Source organism: Micromonas pusilla, assembly GCF_000151265.4.
Source record: "Micromonas pusilla CCMP1545 genomic scaffold MICPUCscaffold_10, whole genome shotgun sequence".
NCBI classification, from domain to species: Eukaryota; Viridiplantae; Chlorophyta; class Mamiellophyceae; order Mamiellales; family Mamiellaceae; genus Micromonas; species Micromonas pusilla.
Window position 1 is genome coordinate 170,534 of NW_003315891.1, and position 22,194 is coordinate 192,727.

At 68.1% G+C, this 22,194-nt stretch overlaps 12 protein-coding genes across 12 annotated transcripts; 6 read left to right on the top strand and 6 right to left on the bottom strand.

Moving 5' to 3' along the window:
• Window positions 1-3,597: 3,597 nt before the first annotated feature.
• On the bottom strand, window positions 3,598-4,548 carry MICPUCDRAFT_62826 (uncharacterized protein; the record flags this gene model as incomplete). The annotated part of the gene is made up of 1 exon (XM_003061590.1): window positions 3,598-4,548. The coding sequence occupies one exon, from the start codon at window positions 4,546-4,548 to the stop codon at window positions 3,667-3,669; it is 882 nt and encodes a 293-aa protein (XP_003061636.1). The 3' UTR covers window positions 3,598-3,666.
• Window positions 4,549-4,974: 426 nt separating this feature from the next.
• On the top strand, window positions 4,975-5,830 carry MICPUCDRAFT_10976 (uncharacterized protein; the record flags this gene model as incomplete). Its single annotated transcript, XM_003061340.1, has 2 exons — window positions 4,975-5,481; window positions 5,711-5,830. Coding segments are annotated over 2 exons (627 nt in total), but the record flags the coding sequence as incomplete, so codon positions are not given.
• A 536-nt stretch (window positions 5,831-6,366) lies between these two features.
• MICPUCDRAFT_51013 (uncharacterized protein) lies at window positions 6,367-6,753 on the bottom strand (the record flags this gene model as incomplete). The annotated part of the gene is made up of 1 exon (XM_003061591.1): window positions 6,367-6,753. One exon carries the CDS (start codon window positions 6,751-6,753, stop codon window positions 6,367-6,369), a length of 387 nt encoding a protein of 128 aa, XP_003061637.1.
• Window positions 6,754-6,862: 109 nt separating this feature from the next.
• MICPUCDRAFT_51014 (uncharacterized protein) lies at window positions 6,863-7,768 on the bottom strand (the record flags this gene model as incomplete). The annotated part of the gene is made up of 2 exons (XM_003061592.1): window positions 6,863-7,513; window positions 7,640-7,768. The coding sequence occupies 2 exons, from the start codon at window positions 7,766-7,768 to the stop codon at window positions 6,863-6,865; spliced, it is 780 nt and encodes a 259-aa protein (XP_003061638.1).
• A 1,196-nt stretch (window positions 7,769-8,964) lies between these two features.
• Window positions 8,965-9,684, top strand: MICPUCDRAFT_5889 (uncharacterized protein; the record flags this gene model as incomplete). The annotated part of the gene is made up of 1 exon (XM_003061341.1): window positions 8,965-9,684. A coding segment is annotated over one exon (720 nt), but the record flags the coding sequence as incomplete, so codon positions are not given.
• A 280-nt stretch (window positions 9,685-9,964) lies between these two features.
• MICPUCDRAFT_48214 (uncharacterized protein) lies at window positions 9,965-11,291 on the bottom strand (the record flags this gene model as incomplete). The annotated part of the gene is made up of 2 exons (XM_003061593.1): window positions 9,965-10,561; window positions 10,759-11,291. 2 exons carry the CDS (start codon window positions 11,289-11,291, stop codon window positions 10,075-10,077), a joined length of 1,020 nt encoding a protein of 339 aa, XP_003061639.1. The 3' UTR covers window positions 9,965-10,074.
• Window positions 11,292-11,513: 222 nt separating this feature from the next.
• On the top strand, window positions 11,514-11,972 carry MICPUCDRAFT_51018 (uncharacterized protein; the record flags this gene model as incomplete). The annotated part of the gene is made up of 1 exon (XM_003061342.1): window positions 11,514-11,972. The coding sequence occupies one exon, from the start codon at window positions 11,514-11,516 to the stop codon at window positions 11,970-11,972; it is 459 nt and encodes a 152-aa protein (XP_003061388.1).
• Window positions 11,973-12,286: 314 nt separating this feature from the next.
• Window positions 12,287-14,006, top strand: MICPUCDRAFT_51019 (uncharacterized protein; the record flags this gene model as incomplete). Its single annotated transcript, XM_003061343.1, has 2 exons — window positions 12,287-12,697; window positions 12,873-14,006. The coding sequence occupies 2 exons, from the start codon at window positions 12,287-12,289 to the stop codon at window positions 13,953-13,955; spliced, it is 1,494 nt and encodes a 497-aa protein (XP_003061389.1). The 3' UTR covers window positions 13,956-14,006.
• Window positions 14,007-14,088: 82 nt separating this feature from the next.
• Window positions 14,089-15,126, bottom strand: MICPUCDRAFT_44694 (uncharacterized protein; the record flags this gene model as incomplete). The annotated part of the gene is made up of 1 exon (XM_003061594.1): window positions 14,089-15,126. The coding sequence occupies one exon, from the start codon at window positions 15,124-15,126 to the stop codon at window positions 14,089-14,091; it is 1,038 nt and encodes a 345-aa protein (XP_003061640.1).
• An 845-nt stretch (window positions 15,127-15,971) lies between these two features.
• Window positions 15,972-17,281, top strand: MICPUCDRAFT_20295 (uncharacterized protein; the record flags this gene model as incomplete). The annotated part of the gene is made up of 4 exons (XM_003061344.1): window positions 15,972-16,108; window positions 16,190-16,495; window positions 16,596-16,816; window positions 17,022-17,281. Coding segments are annotated over 4 exons (924 nt in total), but the record flags the coding sequence as incomplete, so codon positions are not given.
• Window positions 17,282-18,614: 1,333 nt separating this feature from the next.
• Window positions 18,615-19,190, bottom strand: MICPUCDRAFT_6525 (uncharacterized protein; the record flags this gene model as incomplete). The annotated part of the gene is made up of 1 exon (XM_003061595.1): window positions 18,615-19,190. A coding segment is annotated over one exon (576 nt), but the record flags the coding sequence as incomplete, so codon positions are not given.
• Window positions 19,191-20,036: 846 nt separating this feature from the next.
• Window positions 20,037-22,171, top strand: MICPUCDRAFT_48216 (uncharacterized protein; the record flags this gene model as incomplete). Its single annotated transcript, XM_003061345.1, has 3 exons — window positions 20,037-20,062; window positions 20,243-21,399; window positions 21,618-22,171. The coding sequence occupies 3 exons, from the start codon at window positions 20,037-20,039 to the stop codon at window positions 22,169-22,171; spliced, it is 1,737 nt and encodes a 578-aa protein (XP_003061391.1).
• Between the last annotated feature and the right edge of the window lie 23 nt (window positions 22,172-22,194).

Genomic DNA, 22,194 nt, shown 5'->3' on the forward strand with positions numbered 1-22,194 from the left:
GGCGATCATCTACGCGTTCGACCAGTCCGGCGCCGTGGACGCCGCCCTGCGCGACCGCGCGGTGACATTCCTCGCGGAGGCGAAGACCAGCCCCGAGTGCTGGCGCCACTGCGTCGCGCGCTACCCGGTCACGACCTACCCCGAGGTTCGGTTCTGGTGCCTGCAGACGCTCGCGGATGCGCTGCAACCGAGCGGCTCGCTGATCCCGGGGTCGCTGTCCGACGCGGACGCGAGCGCGTTCCGCGGTGCGATCGCGGGGTGGATCGCCGAGGCGGCGTCGAGGACAGATCCGCCGGTGCCGGCGTTCGTGAAGAACAAGCTCGCGCAGGTCGCCGCGCTCCTCGTCAAGCGCGAGTACCCGACGCGCTGGCCGTCGTTCTTCCGCGACCTCGTGTCGCTCCTCCGCGGCGCTGCAAACGCGGACGGCGCGGACGGCGCGACGGACGTCTTCTGCCGCGTCCTCGACGCGATCGACGAAGAAGTCATCAGCGCGGGGGACACCGCGCGCGAGCGGCCGTTGCTCGGCGGCGGCGAATCAGGTGCGTTCTGTTGTACACTGGTCCCCATACGACCGCGTTCGCGTGGTGAACGCCATTCCTTAAGGACTTTGCCCGTCGCATCTCTTCGCCCACCCCTCGCTTTCAATCCCCGACCGCGGCGCCTTTCAACTCCAACTGACACCTTTCAACTCCACCCTGACATTCGCTTGTATGGAACGACCCTCAGCGCGCGGCGAATCCGGCGAGAGCGCGCCCGCGTCCACGCGCGTCAAGGACGCGCTGCGCGACGACGGCGACGTCCTCGCGACGCTCGCGGAGACGTGGCGCGCGATGATCGAGTACGGCTGCGTCGCGACGAATGCAGGCGAATGCATTCGGTACGACAGCGCGGCGACGGCGACGCGCGCCGCGAACACCGCGCGACGATTCGTCGAGTGGGCGGACGCGTCGCTGTTCACCGGCGACGCGTTCGTGAAGACCGCGGGCGCGATGCTCGGCGCGCGCGACCCGGACCTCGCGCGAGCGGGCGCGGACTTCTTCGCCGCGCTCGCGTCGAAAGGGATGGACCGCGCGGCGAAGGTGGCGCTGATTCGACGGCTGGGTTTAGTCGACGCGTGCGCGTCGTTGCGCGGCGCCGCCGCGGCGAGAGCGAGAGCGAGAGACGGCGGCGGCGGCGACGACGACGGAGACTGGGACGACGCGGACCTCGCGTCCGCGCAGCTCGCGGCGGCGGTCGCGGGCGAGCTCTTCGCGTGCCTCCGCGCGGCGGCGGCGGCGGCGGCGGCGGAGGAGGCGAACGAGCCGCACGCGGTCGGCCCCTCGCCCGAGGTGGTCGTCGCCGCGTCCGATCTCGTCGACGAGATTCTCCCGACGTGCGTCGCGCACTTGGGCGGCGGCGTGGGGCCCGGCGGCGGCGAGGCGGTCGTGATGGCGTCGCTGGCGCCGTGCACGGCGTACGTGAACCGGTTGAAGGACCCGCACGCGGCGGCGACGATGCCGGCGCGCGCGAAGGAAAAGGCGGAGGCGTTTTTGAACGCCATGCTCGAGGCTGTCATAACTCGCGGCTCGTTCCCGGAGCCGGACGGCCCGGAGTCGCGATGCGGCGTGTCCTTCGCGGACGGCGGGGATAAGTTCGTGAGAGAGGCGGAGGCGGAGGTGGTGGCGCTGCGACTGGAACTCGGGGTGTTGTTCCGAGCGATAGCGCGTCTCGCGCCGCCGCTGGCGCTCGCGGCGGTCCGCGCCGCGCTCGTGCGCGCGCTGCCGCCGCCGCCGTCGCCGCCGGCACCGTGGCAGAGGGTCGAGACCGCGATCAGCGCGCTGTATCTGATCGGCGAGGGCGCGAACGACGGCGCGGTGAAGCCCGGGGTGGAGGAGTCGCCGCTCGGGGAGTTGATTGGTTTTTTGCTCGAGCGATGGAACGGCGGCGGCGGCGGCGGCGGCGGCGGCGACGGCGGCGGCGTCCCCGCGTCCGCGCACCGGCTCGTCGCGTCCGCGTTTTTGGACCTGTGCGTGAGGTACCACCTCGCGGTGGAGCGGAACGCGGCGCGGTTATTAACGCCCGCGCTCGGGGCGTTTCTCGACGGCCGAGGGATGCGTCACCCGGACCCGGAGGTATCGCGACGCGCGTGTTACCTCTTCTGTCGCTTCGTGAAGCCGCTCCGGCAGCAGATCGCGCCGTCGCTGCCGTCCGTCCTCGCCGCGTTGGACGCCGTCATGTCCGACGCCGGCGCGCCGTCCGCGAGTCACGGCGGCGTCGGCATAGGAAGCGGCGGCGCGGGAGGCGGCGCGGGCACCGGCGGCGCCATGGCCACCGAGGGGAACGACGACCGGCTCTACGTCTTCGAGGCGTTCGGTCTTCTCCTCGGCATCGAGGACGTCCCGGAGGACTCGCAGGCGACGTGGCTCGAGGCTGCCTGCGCGCCGTTGCGAATACGCGTGGAGTCCGCGATCGCGTCCGGGGACGCGGCCGCCGCGCGGCACGCGGTGGTCGCGTTGTCCAACGTCGCGAAGGGATTCCCGTCGCGATTGGCGACGTCGACGCGGCCGAGGTGCGGCGCGATTCTTCAGACGGGGCTCGAGCCCGCGCTGCGATGCTTGGGCGCGTGGCCGCGAGACGCGCTGACGCGGCAGCGCGTCGTCGCGTTCTTTCACCGGCTCGTCCTGAGCGTCGGCGCGGCGGTGTTTCCGTACGCGTTGCCTCTCGTGGAGCACCTCCGATCCGGCGGCGGCGCGGAGGAGCTGGCGGAGGCGCTCGTGCTTCTGAATCAGCTTATGGCGACGTTTAAGGGCGAGTGCGGCGCGCTCGTCGCGCAGACGCTGCCGGCGATGACGTCGCAGATCGCGCTCGCGCTCGCGCCGTTCTCCGGGTTCGACGGCGACGGCGTCGTCGTCGGCGTCCGAGGGTTGGGCGCGGGCGCGGGCGCGGGCGCGTCGTCGACGCCTTCGTCGTCGACGCCCGCGACGGACAACACCGAGGAGGCGCGCGAGGCGATAAACCTGGAGAAGATGTTCTCCGCGCACGTCCACGGCCTGTGCGCGCACGGCTTGATCCCCGTGCTCGCGTCGTCCGAAGAAGGCCTCGCGGCGACGCGCGAGGCGATTCTGTCGACGCTGACGCGCGTCGCGAGCGCGCATCGAAGCGCCGCGTCTCGAAAAATGGCGCTGCAAACCCTCTTCAAACTCGCCGCCGCGTGGGTGGTCCCCGCGGACGCGCCGCCGCCCGCCGCCGAGCCCGTCCCCGGGTTCACGCGTTTCGCCGCGGAGACGATCGCGCCGACGTGCTGCGTCGCGCCGACGTTGCGAGGGGATTTGGACTTGCGGGACGCCACGTCCGCGGCGGCGGCGTCGGAGGGGAACGCGATCACGCGGCTGCTTCTCGAACGCCGCGGCGACGCGTTCGCCGCCGACCTCGTCAACGGCACGCTGACGCCGCTCGGTTTAGGCGGCGACGTCGCGGTGGAGTACCTCAGGGTCGTTAGGGACGGGTCGGCGAAGGACGCGAGGGCGTTCCTCGCGGAGTGTCAGAGGGTCGTGCGAGGGTCCAACCCGGGCATCGCGAAGGCGCCGGTGACGCGGTCGTAACGCGCGCGTGTTGTTTGTTGTATACTAACGGTCATTTGTAGAGCGTAACACCTAATAACACCCACCCGTCGTGCCTCATCAGTGCCTACGACGCGTCCGACGCGGCGGCGGCGGCTTCCGTCGCCTCCGCCGCCGCGGCTAACACTTCCGGCTCGCCCTCGTCGAGCAAACCCAACTCGTCCATCTCCCGCAGCGCCCTCACCGCGCCCTTCACCGCCTTCGCGTCCACCTCGCCGATCAGATCAAGCTCCATCGCGACGCTCAGGACCTCGCACGTCCCCGTGGAGACGTTCGCCTTGCTCATCGCCGCGAGCATGAACCCCAGGCATCGCGCGTTCTTCGTATCCGCGATCGTGCGCTCGCCGTACGTCCATCCAAACTTCGCGAGCGACTCCACGGGCTCTCGCTTCGCGACGCACAGCAGCGCGACCGCGCGCTCGAGGCGCGCCTCGAGCGCGGCGACGCGCGCGCGCGCCATCGCGTCCACGGCGTCTCGGACGGCGTCGAACGGCTTGTACCCTCGCGACGGGTCCCACGTCTCCGATTCGCGCGCGGTCGCCTTGGCGTCGCCTACCGCGCGCAGCGCGTCGCGGAGCGCGGTCTCTCGCGCGGCGACGCGCGCGGACGCGTCCGCGGGGTCGAGCGGCGGCGGCGGCGACGCCGCGCGCTTCGCCGCCTCCTCCGCGGCTCGAGTCGCGCGAGCAGCCGCCGCCGCCTCCGCCTCGCGCAGGTCCTCGCGTCGACCGATTTTTCTCGCCTGGCGCTTCTTCTCGCTGCGCTTCGCGACCGCGGGGTGGGGTACCGGGTCGACGCGACGACGGCATCGCGACGACCGGTTGGTCGTCGTCGCGCCCCGGGTCGCGATCGCGGCGACGCGGGGTCCGTCCCCGCGGACGCGCGCGGTCCACGAGATCGCGCTCGCCATGGGTGTGGACGGATAGATAGAGCGTGCCGTCTTTTCCGACATCCGAGACGTGCGCAAAGTTGAAAGGGTTTGCGATCAAGTGTTGAACCTGCGGGGTGGGTGAAAAACGTTCGCTCACGAGAACGCAGAACCGACAGAACCGACCAGACAGGCTAACAGGAGCCGCAGCCTCGATGACGTGTCGAACCGTCGGCGCGCGAGGCACTCCACGCCGCGCGTCGTCCCCTCGCGCCGCATCGCGTCTCTCTCCTCTTCGCCGTCGAGATGTCCTCCGCGTTGTCCGCGCGGATCGCCGCGGCGACGCCGTTCGCGATGACGCGTCGCATCGGAACCGCCGCGTCGTCGCGCCCGGCCGCGTCGTCGTCGATCGGTTCGGTTGGCACCCGCCGAACGACGCTTGGCGTGGTGACCGTCCGCGCGGCGTCCTCCTCCTCTTCCTCCTCCTCCTCCTCCGAGATGTCCTCCGCGAAGGTCTGCGTCATCACCGGCGCGAACACCGGCCTCGGCTTCATCGCCGCGAAAGAGATCGCGAAGAAGCCCGGGTACAAGGTCGTCATGGCGTGCCGCGACGCGACGCGCGCGGCGAACGCGGCGAAGACGATCGCCGAGGAGATCCCGGGCGCGGACGTCGACGCGTCGCTGACGCTCGACCTCGCGTCGTTATCCTCCGTGGAGCGATTCGCGGCGGCGTTCGACGAGAAGTACGGCCGCCTGGACGTCCTGATGAACAACGCGGGCGTCATGGCGTTGCCGAACCGCGAGACGACGGAAGACGGCCTCGAGATGCAGATGGGCGTGAACCACCACGGCCACTTCGCGCTCACGTCCCGCCTCATGCCGACCGTCTTGCGCACCCCGGGGCGGAAGCGCATCGTGAACGTGTCGTCCGTCGCGCACGAGTGGGGGCACATCGACTTCGACAACATCAACAGCGACGGGTTCTTCGGATATTTAGGCGCGTACCATCTCACACTGGTCCCCATACGACCGCGCTCGCGCGGTGCACGCCGTTCCTTATTGAGGACTTTCTCTTCCCGGCGGTCGTTTCTCTCCGCCCAGGGTCCCTCGCTGCTTTCAATCCCGACACACCTCGACGCCTTTCAACTCCTTCAACTGACCCCCTTCAACCCCACCCCGACATTCATTCGCTCGTATGGACCATCGACCCTCAGGCGCCGGGTGGCTGACGTACGGCCGCACGAAGCTGTCCAACCTGTACTTCACGTACGAGCTCCATCGGCGGCTTCGCGCGATGCCCCCGGGGAGCGGCGGCGACCTCGTGGACGTCAACGCGGTTCACCCCGGGGTCGTGGACACCGAGCTTCCGCGGTCGCTCTCGATCAACTTCTACCCGCTCTTGAAAGAGATCGGCGGGCTGATCACCCCGGAGCAGGGCGCGCGCGGGCAGGTGGAGGTCGCGACGGGCGACGCGTTCGAGGGCGTCAGGTGCGTTCTATACAAAAGTTTTTCACCCATAGCTCGGTTTCAACATTTGATCGCGTCTTCTTTCAACTGACCGATGAACATTTTTTGTATGGAACGACCCTCAGCGGGAAATACGTGGCGGAGCAGTCTGGGCCGAATAATCCGGGGGGGGAGAAGGGGACGTTCAAGGTGTGCGAGTCGTCGGCGCAGAGCTACGACCGCGAGGCCGCGATGCGGTTGTGGCGGAGGAGTAAGACGATGACGAAGGTGGGGTGGGAGGCGTTGGGGGAGTCGATGCAGACCGCGGAGTGGTGACGGGCGTCGTGAGAGGTTGGTCGTCGAACGCGTTCCGTTTGGCGTTTCAGGGTAAGGTTACGTACGCGATTCGTTCGACTACAATCTAAGATGAATAAAATACTCTCTCTGCGCTCGCGCTCACGACGCGCGACGATATATCGCGAGCGTCGGCGCGTGCGTCCCGCCGTCGATCGCGCGCCACGCGATGGACATCCCCATCGGCGCGCGCGGCGACCCCGAAGGGCCTTTGTACACGCCGAGGCCGTCCGGTCCGTCGATCCACCACTCGCCGTCGAGCGCGTTGAAGTACAAATACGCGTCGTCCGTCGTCTTTTTAAACCACGCGCCGTCCTCGCCGCCGTTCAGCTTTTTCCAGGTAACGTCCACGTCCCATCCGTTATCCACGCACACGGCGGCAAATGCGGCGGGGATCTCCTCGCGCGGCTTCGCGACGTACTCTCCCGAGACCTCCGGTCTCGCGTCCGCGAACACGACGATCTTCTCCGCGGCTGAGGGTCGTTCCATACGAGAGAATGTCGGGGTGGAGTTGAAAGGCGTCAGTTGGAGTTGAAAGGCGCCGAGGGCGGGTATTGAAAGCGAGGGGTGGGCGGAGAGATGCGCCGGCAAAAGTCCTTCAGGATCGGAGTTCACCACACCAACGCGGTCGTATAGGAACCAGTGTACGGGACGCGCCTGAGTCGACGCGACCGCCTTCCTTCGCGCGCGCGTCGAGCGCCTTCAACACGTCCCTCGCCTCGGACTGCGTCGCGACGTCGCGCGGCGGCCCGTTCGCGTCCGGGTCCGCGCCCCGCTTCAACAGCGCCTCCGCGGCGATCGCGAGGTTGTTCGACGCCGCGCGGTCCAACGGCGTGAACCCGTACGCGTCCACCGCGTCCACGTCGGCGCCGCGTGAGATCAGAAACGCGGTCGCGTGCTGATTGGCGCGCGACATCCCGCACGTGTGCAGCGGCGACGCGCCGCCGGTGGAGACGTCGTTGACCAAGTCCGGGTGCGCGTCGAGAAGCTTCGCGAGCGTGGTCTCGGGCGTTGGGACGCCCCCGGAGACCTCGCGGTTGAACGTCGCGATCGCGTCGGAGACGGGGGTGTATCCGCCGCCGGCGTACACCGGACCCGGACGCGGGTTGTGCCCTTGGTACTGCTTCCCGATGACGACGCTGCCGTCCTCCGGTCGCCGCTTCACGACGCCACCGTATATTCCCGCGCCGACGGAGTCGGCGTACGGGTCGAATCCGTCGCGATCCGTCTCGCCCGGCGCGCCGTATTTCTGAGCGAATGTCGGGGTGGAGTTCAAAGGCGTCAGATGGAGTTGAAAGGCGCCGAGGGCGGGTATTGAACGCGAGGGATGAACGGTGAGATGCGCCGGGAAAAGTCCTTAAGGATCGGCGTTCACCACGCGAACGCGGTCGTACGGGGACCAGTGTATAGAATGCACCTCCGCCATCCCGGGAGCGTGCGGGTCGTGGGTGATCCTCACGCCGTCGGCGCGGTAGTGCGCCGCCTTCGCCGAGGACGACGACATCGCGCGCGAGCAGGATTTCGAGGCGCACGACGCGGGCGAGGAGGACGCGGCGGCCGCGGCGGACGCGAAGAAGACGAACGACGGAGCGACGCGCGGCCACAGCCCGCGCGCGAGCATGGTATGATGATGATTACGTGGCGAGCTGTCGGCTGTCGGGTCGTTTCACATCTTCAGTTCAGAGGTGCGTTCTATAAAAGTTTTTCACCCATTGTCCGGTTTCAACATTTGATCGCGTCTCCTTTTAACTGACCGGTGAACCTTTTTGCTCGCTCATCTCGGAAAACTTTCCAACTGTTCGTTTTTTTGTCGTTCGCTCCGAGACCTTCTCCCCCGCCGCGGTCGCGGTGTCACTTCGACGCGCACGCCTCCGCATGTCGTCGACCCCCGCACCGCTCACGCCCGCGGCGGCGCGCGCGCGGCGGCGCGCGGCGCCGTCGAGCGCGCGATGGCGCGCGGTCGTCCCCGGCCGCGACCTCATCGAAACGCGCCGTCGTCGTGGGCACCCGTTCATCACCCTCGCCGCGTCGAAGCATTCTTCTTCTTCGTCTTCGGACGCGTTCTCCTCCGCGAGAGACGCGCGCTCGTCGACGTCCGGGGGCCCGACGCCCGCGGACGCGGAGCTCGAAGCGCTCGCGGCGAGACGCGACGCCGCGAAGGCTGCTGCGGAGGCGGCGCAGAAGGCGTACGTCCGCGCGCTCGCGGCGTCGGTCTCGCCCTCCGCGGACTCCAAGTCCATGGACGAAGCGACCGAGCGATTCAACGCCTCGCCGTTCGCCGACTGCGCGTGCGAGTACGGCTTCATACAGTCCAACGCGGGTCTGTACATCGACCTGTCGAAGAACCGCCCGCCGGGTGTGCCGAAGAACGTCCTCGCGATCGCGACGGAGAACTTCGCGCGCGAGTTCGCGGCGCTGCGCGCGGCGACGAGAGGTGCGTTCTATACACTGGTCCCCATACGACCGCGTCGGCATGGTGAACGCGATTCCTTAAGGACTTTGCCCGGCGCATCTCTCCACCCACACCTCGCGTTCAATCCCCGCCCTCGATGCCTTTCAACTCCAACTGACGCCTTTCAACTCCACCCCGACGCGACGAGAGGCGACGAGAACGCCCCCGGCAACGGCGGTCCGGTCATCCTCATCCCTTCCGAGGCGTGGCGCGGGACCGAGACGCAAGCCGAGATCGCGAGCGAGCTGCGCGATCAGCTCGCGACGTTGACGCTGAGCAACGCCGCGATATGGGAACGCGAGCGGTCGAGGACGGAGGTGCCCGCGCCGTGGATCATCAAGGCGCCGTACTTCGCGTTGTGTACCTTTTTGGATCTGGTCTTCCCCGAGGACCGGCCGATACAGCGGTTCTGGTTCTTAGAGTCCGTCGCGCGGATGCCGTACTTCTCGTATAACACCATGCTGACGTTGTACGAGCTCTTAGGGTGGTGGCGACGAAGCAGCGAACTGCGCAGGGTGCACTTCGCGGAGGAGTGGAACGAGTATCATCACCTGTTGATCATGGAGTCGCTCGGCGGGGACGCGCTCTGGCGCGACCGGTTTCTCGCGCAGCACGCCGCGTTGGCGTACTACCTCGTCCTCATCGCTTTATGGTTGATATCGCCCGCGCTCGCGTACAACTTCAGTGAGCTCATCGAAGCGCACGCGGTGGACACGTACGCGCAGTTCGCGGACGAGAACAAAGAAAAGTTGAGGACGCTCCCGGCGCCGCGCATCGCGAGGGCGTACTACGAAAACGACGACATGTATCTCTTCGACGAGTTTCAAACCGCGCGGCCGCGGTCGTCCCGCCGCCCGCGCGTTCGAACCCTCCACGACACCTTCTGCGCGATCCGCGACGACGAGAACGAGCACGTCGCGACGATGAAGGAGTGCCAGATGGAGGACAGCGCGATGGCGGACGTGAACAAGGTGAACGTCGGCACGGCGGTCGCGTTGCTGTTCATCGCGGTCAACGCGTGGGCGAGCCGCGTCGCGCAGACCGCGGGGATCGACGCGCTGGAGATGGACGGCGTGGACGCGGGGGAGATGTTCGGCGAGGAAGGTTTATTCGCGGGCATCTTGAGGCTGTTCTCGTTCTTGCCGTTTTTGTGATGGACGACAGGACGCGGCGGCGAGGGCGGCGGCGAGGGCGAGGGCGGGGGCGAGGGCGGGCGGCGAGCGAGCGCCGAAGGCGACGCGCGACGACGGAACGAATCGAATCGAATATAAGAATAGGAAACACGCTAGGTCTCGACCTCGCGCGATCGATCACGATCACGATCACGTGGATCACATGTCATGGCGTCATATCCCACGTCACCACTCGTACACGATCCCGTCCACGGGCTTCCACCGCGCGCCGCACTCGCTCAGTTTTTTGTACGCCGCCGCGAAATCCGCGAAGAACGCCTCCTGCGACTCCGCGTACTCTTCAAACACCTTCCTGAACTCGTCGTCCACGTGCAACGCCTTGTCCGTGGACATCCACAGCAAGTTCGCCGGGTCTTCGTCGTGCTCCCTCTTGAAGTACGAGTTGTCGAACTTCAGCCAGTGCTTCGTCCAAGACCGACCGCCCTCCATGCCGACGCCCTTGTCCGCGTCGCCGTCGTGCCGCGCGCTGAAAGGGCACGTCCCTCCGCCGCCGCCGTGCCCCGCGGGGCAGCCGGTGAACTTCGTGCCGTTCTTCGCGCCGTACCCGTTCTCCGTGACGCCGCTGCGCTCCTTGAACGCGCGGCCGATCGTGTGCGCGCCGGAGAGCGCGACGATCTCGCGGTCGGAGAACCCCATGCGTCCGAAGACGTTTCTGAGGGTAATTGTCCATACAAAGCGACGTCGGGGTGGAGTTCAAAGGCGTCAGAAGCGGAGTTGAAAGGCGTCGAGGTGTGTCGGGATTGAACGCGAGGGACCCTGGGCGGAGAGAAACGACGGCAAAAGTCCTTAAGGATCGGCGTTCACCACGCCGACGGGGTCGTATGGGGACCAGTGTGAGATAGAACGCGCCTGAGGTGCGTCGCCGCGTCGGGGGATCCGTCTCCGAACGGCGGCTCCGCGCCCGGGAGGTTCCCTTCCCTCGCGCACTCCTCCGGAGTCTCCACGTCGACGCGGCCGTACCGCATCTTGATCTTCGGTCCCCCCGCGTGCTCGATCGCGGTCGCGCCCGCCAGCTGTATGACGTCCGCGTAGGACAGCAGCGGGTGTTTAGCCTTGAATGGCTCGAGGTACTTGAGCGCTTTCGATAACCCCGCGTTCGCGCCGTGGCTCATCTCCTCCTCGAAGCGGATGCTTCCGTTCGCGCCGCCGCACTTTGGCCACGATCGGACGTGATAGTCGAACGTCCCCGCGTCGTGCCACGCGAGCCGCACGAAGATCGGATTCGCGTTCGTCTCGTCGATGAACTTCCACAGATCGTCGCGGCACGCGCGGAGCGCCGCGCGGTAGGGCGTCTGGTTGACCACGTCCTCCATGTACGCGGAGGTGGGCGCGCGCGTGATGTGCGCGGTCGTCGCCGCGACGCGCGCGTTCGCGCGGTCCATGATCCGTGGGGAGGCGGACGTCGGGGGGCGGCGCGCGGAAGAAGAGTGTCGAACGCGTTCGTCGTTCGACCGGTTTCTTCTCCGTCTGCGGCTCTCCTTCGTCGACGACGCGCGCTTCACGATTTCTGCGTGTTTGCTCGTACAGGCGCGTCTCGTACGTACTACGATGGTCGGCACGACGGACTGCTGGAGATCTGGCCTTCCCAGCGCAGCCAGTGCGGGATGCGCCGCGTCGCGGGTGAGGTCCTCGCGCTCGCACGCGGACAACGCTCGCGGCTCGACGCGCGACGCTCTTCTCGCGCGGCAAGGGCGGCGCCCTCCGACGCCGCCCTTCGACGACGCCGCGCGAAGCACGACCGTCCGCGCGCGCCCATCCCGCGCGAGCTCAGCGGGTGGACCGGCGAGGGCGGTCCCTCCAGACCCGACGGCGAGCGCGTGGGGAGGCACGACGAGCGCGCGCCGCCGCCGCCCATCTGTTCGGTCTGCGCGCGCCGCTTCTGCGCGTGTCGCGAGAAACCGATCGTCGCGCCCGTCCTTCCGGGGGCGGAGGACTGCTGCCAGAGCTCGCCGCAGTGCAAGTTCTGCGTCTGGACCGTGTACGAGGACGATCTCGCGAAGTACCGTCGCCATCTCTCCGCGAAGGAGGAGAAGAAGGCCGCGGAGGAGGGGACCGCGGCGTGAAGGAGGGAGGCGCGAGTTCGCGCTGAGTCAAAGTAGAAGAGCCTAGCTAGAGATGGAGGAGGAAGCGTCGGCGGCGTCGAAAAAGCGCCCGCGCGCGCGACATCAGGTGCGTTCTATACACTGGTCCCCATACGACCGCGTTCGCGTGGTGAACGCCGATCCTGAAGGACTTTGCCCGGCGCATCTCTCCGCCCACACCTCGCTTTCAATCCCCGCCATCGACGCCTTTCAACTTCAACTGACGCCTTTCAACTCCACCCCGACATTCGCTCGTATGGAACGGCCCTCAAAAGCCGCCGCCGCTCGCGGACGCGATGGATCTGTTCGCTTCGCCGCCGTCGCCGTCCGACTACGTGTCGATTCGCGGGATGCGAATCGTCAAGCCGTACGCGTTCGACTTCGTGTGCCACGTGAAGAAGCGCATGGAGGGCGTCGACGTCGTCGAGCTCTTCGCGCGGGAGTTCCCGGCGCGGCCGCGGGAGTATTACGAGAGAGCGCACGCGAGCGGGGCGTTACGCGTGGAGAACGTTCGCGCGAAGAGTAACGGCGGTAACGGTGGTAACGGTGGTAACGATAACGCACGCACGAGTGACGTTATCAGACCGCTGCGCCCCCTCAAGGCTGGCGAACGCGTGCGACACGCGTTGCACCGCCACGAACCCCCCACGCTGGACCGCCCGGTGGAGGTGATCGCCGTCGCGGACGACCTCGTCGCGATACACAAGGTGCGTTCTGTACACTGGTCCCCATACGACCGCGTTGGCGTGGTGAACGCCATTCCTTAAGGACTTTTGCCGGCGCATCTCTCCGCCCACCCCTCGCTTTCAATCCCCGACCTCGACGCCTTTCAACTCCAACTGACGCCTTTCAACTCCACCCCGACAATGCTTTGTACACAAGCCCGCGACGATGCCCGTGCACCCGACGGGGCAGTACAGGAAGAACACGGTGCTCGGATACCTCGCCGCGCATCGACGCGACCTCGGGAAGCTTTTCCCGGTGCATCGATTGGACAAAAACGTCAGCGGGTTGCTCGTGATGGCGAGGACCCCGACGACCGCGAACGCGATGCGGACGCAGGTGGAGGGGCGGGAGGTGTCGAAGGAGTACCTCGCGTTGGTGACGATGAAGATCTTCAACGCGGGGGGGAACGCGGAAACGGTCGCGGCGGCGGCGTTAACCGCGTTCGCGCGCGAGGAAGGCACCGACGTCTTCGCGGCGCGGTGCGACGCCGCCGTCGCGTACGACGAACGCGCGCGCGTCGCGTCGTGCGACGTCTCCGTCGCGGACGGCGCGAAGGACGCGTCGACGGCGTTCGAGCTCGTCGCGCGCGGGGAGTGGGGCGTCGGCGGCGGCGACGGCGGCGGCGACGGCGGCAGCGCGTGCCCGTTCGAAGACGTCGTCGTCAGAGGCGGTCTTCCGAGGCGCGCGCTTCTCGTTCGATGTCGCCCGACGACGGGCCGCACGCACCAGATCCGCGCGCACCTCTCGCGTCTCGGGTGGCCCATCGTGAACGACGTCAAGTACGGCGGCGCTCGCGCGGCGGACCTGGGCGGAGACGCGCTCGCGCTCGACGCGGGGGACGCGGACCGTCGCGACAACCGCGACGGTTCGCGTCCCGACGGTTACGGCGCGGCGTTGCGGCGGATCGTGTCGGACGGAGACGGCGACGTCCGCGAGCTCGCCGACGGCGAGACGGTTCCCGCGCCGCCCGAGGGACCGACCGCGACGGCGACGGGGACACAGCTGGCGACTGGGTACTCCTCTTTCTCCTCCTCCTCCTTCCCGTCGTGCGCGCACTGCCCGTTCGTCGCGCACGGCGTGAGCGGACAGACGTCGGACGACTTCGCGGAGGGGGACTTGGAGCGACTCGCGCTGCACTGTTCGAGATACAGCGGCGCGGGGTGGGCGTTTCGGTGCCCGGACCCGCCGTGGCTTCCGGCGATCGATCCAGCTGATCGATCGGGGGATCGCGACGAATAAATCCGATTAGCGACTTCACTACAGTACTAGCTAGCGAAACGTATTCCAGCACGCACGTAGCGGAAACGTAGGGCACACTACTTTATTCCTTCCCATCACGCCCTAAACCCCGCATCCCGGTGAGGCCACCCTCCTACGTCTCGCGCAACCCCATCCTCTGGACGACGTCCGCGGGCAGCGCGTACGTCGGGTCGATCCGTCTCAACCCTTCGAACCCGAGCAGCGACAGCCCGGCGACGCCGAAAAACGTGTGAAACACGTCCGGCTCGTCGCTCGGTCGATCCGCGATCCCCCCCTTCTCACCATCCTGCGCGTCGAGAATAAACCTCGCGAGCGCGTCCGCGTCGATCCACTCGAGCTTATTCAGTATGGACAACGCGGAGAGCACCCACCAGCCGTAGCACACGTCCGGCAACTTCTCCGGCCTGCCGTTTAAACCGCCAGCCTTGACCTGCCTCTCGCACAGCCACCACCCGAGCGCCTCGCGGTCGATCGTCCCCGGCGCGTCCCCTCCCGCGATCTCCAGCGCGGCGACGCACACGAAGATCTGCCCGGCGTGCGATTCGCCCCCCGGCTCGGCGCCGTAGCCGCCGTCCCAGTTCTTGCAGCGGTCCACGAAAGCCGCCGCGGCGTCGACGTCGATCGCGTCCATTCGTCCGCACAGCTTGCACAGGCACAGCGCGCAGTACGAGAACCGCGTGTCGATCTCCCCCCACTCGTCCCCCGCGAAGCTTCCGTCGTCGCGCTGCAGCGAGCCCGCGAACGCCGCGACCGCGTCCGCGTCGACGAGGTCCATACGATCGAACAGCGCGTAGATCTGCACCGCGCTGAGCGTGTACAACAGATGCGCGTCGTGGCCCTCGTTCCCGCCGTACCCGCCTTTCTTCGCGTCGTAGCATCGCGCCAGCCACGCCAAGACGCCGTCCCGATCCATCTCGTCCAGGCGTCCGAGCAGCGCCATCGCGGTGAGGCCCCAGTACGCGCCGGAGACGCGGAGGTGATCGGTCAGCGCGGACTCGATGGCGTCGTCGTCCGAGGACGCGCGCTGGATGAAGTCCGCGTGGAGGGAGGACAGGAGGCGCGACGGGGGGATGGACGCGACGCCGCCGCGCGACGTGGACGCGGACGCGGACGCGGACGCGGACGCGGGGGTGGGGTCCTCGTCGGGCATCGGGCGTGCGGGGACGACGCGCGAAGTGACCGCGCGCGGCCAGATTTCGTAAATCTGATGAGTGGCGGTCGTCGTCGCGGCGTTCATCATCATCAGTCCGAAAAGTTTCACGGGGCGGACACACGCCGGCAGGTCGTCCGGCGTCGTCGCGCGGCGGCGCAGACGCGCGCGCGCGGGGAACCGTCGCCGCGGACTGAAACCTCGCGGTCGCGTCGCCTCCACGGGCGCGGTCGCATCACGCCCGACGTCGCGCACGGGGCGGGACGCGCGTCGCCGCGATCGGTCGGTGATTTATTCTAGCCGTAGTGTGTCTGAGAGTCGGCGCCCCGTCCGTCGCGCGCGCTCCTCGACGTCTCGCGCGATGAAGGGCTTGAAGACGAAGAAACCGGCCGCGCCGTTCGCGCCGCTCGAGCGAGACGTCGAGCCGAACCTGCGGAAGCTCGGCTTCGTTCGCGCGCGGTGCGTCTCCCCGTCCGTCCCTCGCGTCGCGCGCGAGGTCGGCGCTCCGCCCGTCGCGCGATTCGATTCCGCGAGCGAAGCGATGATTCCGATTCCCTCCGTCGATCTCGCGGTCGCCGCCGCCGCCTCCGCCGCATCACGCCGACATCCCGCTTCGTCTCGCCCCTCCCTCGTCGCGTTCGCATCACAGACGCTCGGACCCGCCGCTGATATCGGAGAGCGCGATGAAGAAGATGATCGTCCTGAACGGCGCGCGCGGCGAGGACGCCGACGCGCGAGGAGGCTCGATTCCATCCTCTTCCTCGCGCGCGACGCCGCGCGATGACGCGACGCTCCCGAACGGCGTCGCCGTGAAGGACGCGCTGTACCCCGCGGCGAACATCAAGATGGAGTGGCCCGAGGCGCGGAAAATCGGCGCCGGGCTCGCGAACTTGGGCAACACGTGCTTCATGAACGCGGTGATGCAGTGCCTCACGCACACGCCGCCGCTCGCGCAATTCTGCCTCGCCGGGGAGCACCGCAAGTACAAACCGAAACCGAGGCGCGACGCCGACGGCGACGCCGACGGCGGCGGAGGCTCCGGTGGCTCCGGTGGCTCCTTCAGCGCGCTGTACGAGATGGGCGAGCACGTGTCCCGCGCGTTGGGGAGGGAGGGACGGAGACACACGATCGCGCCCGCGACGTTCGTGAAGAATCTGCGAGCGCTGTCGAAGACGTTTCGGAAGGGACGGCAAGAGGACGCGCACGAGTTCGCGCGGTGCCTCTTAGACGCCATGCACAAGCGCTGCGTCGACGCCGCGCGCCCGAAGCCGAAGGAGGGCAGCGCGCGCTCGGAGACGTCGTTCGTGTGGCAAGTCTTCGGCGGGCGGCTGCGGTCGCGGGTGGCGTGTAAGACGTGCGGCAAAATGAGGTGCTTTCTATACAAACGTATTTCACCCATCGCCCGGTTTCAACATTTGATCGCGTCACCTTTCAACTGACCGGTGAAAGTTTTATGGTACTACCCTCAGCGACACGTTCGACTCGTTCATGGATCTCTCTCTGGACGTCGCGAGGAGTCGATCGGTGCAGAGCGCGCTGAAGAGTTACACCGCCGTGGAGGTGCTCGACGGCGCGAACAAGTACAAGTGTGAGATGGGCCCGGGGAAGCCGCACATGACGCGAGCGACGAAGCAGTTCACGATCGACGCCGCGCCGAAGGTGCTGACGATTCAGGCGCGTTTTACTAGACGTCGTGCGCCGGTCCCCGCGCGACCGCGTCGGCGTGGTGAACGCCGATCCTTAAGGACTTTTCCCGTCGTGTCTCTCCGTCGCTCTCGTCCAATGAAACATCCACGTCATCGAATAACTAACCAATCACATCAATTCCCGCCACATCATCCACCAATCAAACGACCCTCAGTTGAAACGGTTCGAGTACGTGCCGTTCGGCCGAGGAAAGTTGAACCAATTCGTGGAGTACCCGACGCGGCTGGACGTGAGCGAGGCGATGAGCGACGCGTCGCCGCGCGCGCGAGGGCGCGAGCGGTACTCGCTGTTCGGCGTCCTCGTGCACAGCGGCGGGAGCATGCACAGCGGGCACTACTACTGCTACGTGAAGGGGAGCACGGGGCACTGGTACGAGATGGACGACGAGGGGGTGTCGCCGGTGAGCGAAAAAACCGCGCTGTCGCAACGCGCGTATCTGCTGTTTTACGCGCGCGCGCCGGCGGCGGCGGCGTCGGCGCCGGGCGCGAGCAGTCCGATCGTGGGACAGATCGCGCCGAAGCGGGAGCTGAACGAGAAGGAACGGAAGGCTGCCAAAGCGTCGGAGAGGAAGCGGAAGGAGGACGCGGCGGCGGCGGCGGCGGCGGCGGCGGCGCGGGGCGCCGCGGCGGACGACGACGACGACGACGACGACGACGACGAACCGTTCGCCGCGTCCGCGGCGGAGCGCGTGAAGAAGAAGCGTCGCGTCGTCCCGACTTCTCTCCCGGAGCCGACGCCGAAACCGTCGACGCCGCCGTGGGCGCGACCTCGCGACCGCCCGGGCGGGGGGTCGCCGTCCTCGCCGGAGGACGCGAGAGCGGCGGCGGCGGCGGCGTTGAAATCGCCCAAGCGGTACCACCGCTCGCGGAGCCCCTTTCTGAGCGCGCGCGAGTCCGTCGCGCTGTCGCTTAAACGGAACCGCCGGCTTCACCGAATGAAGCGCAACGGGAGCCTGAGCGGGTCGCCGCCGCCGCGCGTGCGGCCGGCGCGGACGCGGTCGGCGAGACGGAGAGACGCGTTGGGAAGCCCGCGGAGTCCGACGTCGCCGCGGAGCCCCGAGGTGGCGCCCGCGCCCGCGGCGGCGAGGAAGGCGACGGCGGTCGAGACGATAGAGAAGAAGCGATCCAAGACCGCCGCGGGGGTCACCTCCTCCGCGGCGGCGGCGGCGGCGGCGGACGGCGGCGCGTCCAAATCCGTGAAGCAGTGGCTGAACCGCGCCGCGCGCGCGTCGAACGTCGTCGGACGCGGCGGCGACGCCGGCGCGTGGGACGCGGAGGGAGGCGGGAGCCCGGACGAGAACGAGAGGCCGAAGCCCCCGGGGGAGCGCGGCGGAGGAGGAGGGCGCGCGCGCGGCGGCGACGACTTTGACGTCGACGTCGACTTTGATGACGCGAGAAAAACGAAACAAAAGCCGGGCCGGGGAATCTTCAAGCGCGCGCGCGCGTACGACGACCTGGACGAGGAGTACGACCGCGGGAAGACGTCGAAGCACCAGCGGAGGAAGGCGGAGGGGAGGATCGGAGGGAAGACGGGGAGGGTCGGCGGCGGAGGGTCGTCGAGGTCGGCGAACCCGTTCGCGACGGCGGCGAGGTTAAAGCGCGAGCGATGACCACTCAGCTCATGGCACTATCCTATTCTTTATTAAGCGACTAACTAAAACGCGCTACTACACGCGACTAGCCCTACGTACCCCCACGCCGTCGCCGTCACAGCGCGAGATCCTCGACGTCTATCAGCTTCCCCGCCACCTTTGGCGCCGCCCGGACGCCGTCGAACGTCCCCGCGGACGGGCACGCGTTCGCCACCGCGCACTCGCCGCACCTCGGTTTCCTCGCGTCGCACGTCTCCTGCCCGTGCGCGATGAGCGCCAACGTCGCGCGCTCCCACTCCTCCCTCGGCAGCCACTCCTCCATTCGCGCGCGCGTCGCCTCCGCGCTGCGGGACTCCGCGTCGGTGGTCCATCCGAGCCGCGACGCGACGCGGCGGACGTGCGCGTCGACGACGACGCCGCTCGCCTCGCCGAACGCGACGGACGCGACGAGATGCGCGATCTTAGGTCCCACTCCCGGGAGCGTCTTCAGCTCGACGACCGTCCTCGGCACGACGCCGCGGTGTTTCGCGCGAATCGCCGCCGCGACCTCCTTCACGTACCTCGCCTTCGTCCGCTTGTAGTTGCAGCAGCTCACGGCGTCTTCGATCGTCTCCCGCGTCGCCGCCGTCACCGCGGCGACGACGCATTGCCCTCCGAGCGCGTCGCGTAACCGCGTCATCGCTCGCAGCGCGACGCCGTCGCGGCACTGCACGGACAGCAGCGTCGCGACGAGCGCTTGAAACGACGGCTCGGGCTCCGCGGAGAGGGACAGGAGAAAGTCGTGGAACGCGTCGACGCGCGCGCGACGGCCGCGTCTCGACGCGAGGATCGCGTCGAGCGTCTCGCGCCACCGCGGCAACAGCTGTGCGCGCGCGGGGTGGCCGCGCGGGAGGAAGAACCGCTTGAGCTCGTCCCCCGCCGGGCCTCTCGAGGCGCCGCGCCCTTCGCGCTCGTGGTCCACGACGTCCGCGTACGTCTCGAGCGGCGCGACGCGCGCGTCGTCGTCGCCCGGCGGCTTCTTCGGTCGTTTGGCGACGACGGCGTCGTCGCTCGGGGTGCCGCCGACCGCGATGTTCGCCGCGTTTTTCGCGTCGTCGTCGTCGTCGTCGTCGCGCGCGCGCTTCCTCGCGTCGTCGTCGTCGTCGCCGCCGTCGTCGTCGTCGTCGCCGCGCTCGCTGCCGTTCTCGGACTCGCTGACGTGCCAGTCGTCGCCGTCGTCGCCGTCGTCGTCGTCGCGAGGGAACGACGAGATCCCGGGAACGATAATCTTCCCGTCCGCGTCCGCGTCGGCGTCCGCGGCCGCTCGCGCGCGCGCGGCGACCGCCGCGGGGAGCGGCGCCGGCGACCTCGGCGCGCCAAACCGGAACCCCTCCAGGAACGCGTCGACGTCGGTCATGACGAGAGCGTCATCGCGTCTCGCGCGGCATCGCGCGGGGGGGAACTGCCGCGAGCGTTGTCGACGACAACAACGGCCATCGTGCACCGCGCCCGACCGCGACCGCGACCGCCGTCTAAGCGCAAGGGCTTTCGAGCCGCCGCATTCAGTTCTCGTCGCGCGCCGCCTTCGGACGCGCCACCCGCGCGAAGGCACCGCACTTCGAACGCGCACGAGATGGCGATGACGCTCTCGACGACGAGGTGCGCCCGGCGTCTTCCCTCCGCGTCGTCGCCATCCCGCGCGACGACGCCGCGCCGCGGCGTCGCCCGATCGCGAAAACACCCGCTCCGGAGGCTGGCGCCCTTTCGTCGAAAGCGATCGATCCCTCTCGTCATCAGTTTCATCCGTCGTCCCCTCCCTCTCCCTCTCCCCGCCCGCAGCTTCGGCGACGTCGGCGCGTTGACGTCGCGCCGCGGCGGCAAGACGCGCCGCGCCGCCGCCGCCGCCGTCGTCGTCGCGTCGAAAGCGAAGGAGGTGCACCTCCTCGACTACGGCGCGGGCAACGTCCGGTCCGTGCGAAACGCGATAACGAAGCTCGGGTTCACCGTGATCGACATCGCCAAGCCGGAAGAGATCGCGCGCGCGGACAGGCTGATATTCCCGGGCGTCGGCGCGTACGGCAGCGCGATGGACGTCCTGAAGGCGCGCGGGCTCGTGGACCCGCTGCGCGATTACGTCGCGTCCGGCAAGCCGTTCATGGGCGTCTGCCTCGGGCTGCAGCTCCTCTTCGACGGCAGCGAAGAGAGCGGCGGCGTGGAGGGGCTCGGCGTGATCCCCGGGACCGTCGGGAGGTTCACCGGGGACGACCTCATCGTGCCGCACATCGGCTGGAACACGCTCGACGTGAGGAAGGACACCGGGCTGTTGTCCGACGTCCCGGACGGCGACCGGCTGTATTTCGTGCACTCCTACCGCGCCGTCCCGGAGAAGGCGAACGAGGATTGGGTCCTCGCGACGTGCGATTACGGCGGCGAGTTCATCGCCGCGGTGCAGAAGGGCGAGGTCACGGCGTGCCAGTTCCACCCGGAGAAGTCCGGGGAGAAGGGGATCGGCATCTTCAAAAACTTCCTCGAGGGAAACGCAAACGCGAGGGAGGCGGCGGGCGACGGCGCGAGATCGAGGTCCAAGTCGGATCGCGTCGCGACGGACAGAGGCCTCGCGAAGCGCGTCATCGCGTGCCTGGACGTGCGCTCGAACGACAACGGCGACTTGGTCGTCACGAAGGGCGACTCGTACGACGTCCGCGAGTCCAGCTCCGACGGCGGGGACGTACGGAACCTGGGCAAGCCCGTCGAGCTCGCCGGGAAATATTTCGAGCAGGGCGCGGACGAGGTCGCCTTCCTCAACATCACCGGCTACCGCGACCTCCCGCTCACGGACGCGCCGATGCTCGAAGTCCTGCGACGCAGCAGCGAGACGGTCTTCGTGCCGTTGACCGTGGGAGGCGGGATCAGGGACTTCACGGACAGCAACGGCGTGAGTTACACGTCGTTGGAGGTTGCGTCTGCGTACTTTTCGTCGGGCGCGGATAAGGCGCGTCCATGTTTACAATGGTCCCCATCTATACGACCCCGTCGGCGTGGTGAACGCCGTTCCTTGAGGACTTTATCTCCCGGCGATTCTCTCCGCCCGCCCCTCGATTTCAATCCCGACACACTTCGACGCCTTTCAACTCCGCTTCTGACGCCTTTCAACTCCACCCCGACGTTCGTCGCTTCGTGTGGACCCTCGACCCCAAGATATCCATCGGCTCAGACGCGGTGTACGTCGCGGAGGCGTACTACGCGTCCGGGGGTAAAAAAGACGGCACGACGAGCGTGGAGCAGATCAGCGAGCGGTACGGGAACCAGGCGGTGGTGATCTCGATCGACCCGCGGCGGCAGTACGTGAAGGATCCGAAGGACACGAAGAACAAGACGGTAAAGACGTCGCGGCCGGGGCCCAACGGCGAGGAACACGTCTGGTTTCAGTGCACGGTCATGGGCGGGCGGGAGGGGCGGGACATCGGCGCGTACGAGCTCGCGGTCGCGATGGAGGACCTCGGCGCCGGGGAGATTTTGCTCAACTGCATCGACGAGGACGGGCAAGGGAACGGGTTCGATCACGAGCTCGTCGGGTTGGTGTCCGACGCGGTGAAGATTCCCGTCATCGCGTCGTCGGGCGCGGGGTGCCCGCGACACTTCGTGGACGTCTTCAGCAGCACCAACTGCAGCGCCGCGCTCGCGGCGGGGATTTTTCACCGCGGCGAGGTGGACATCTCGGAGGTGAAGGCGGACATGCGAGAGAACGCGATTCCGACGCGGACGTGACGCGTCGCACGTCGAAGAGAAGG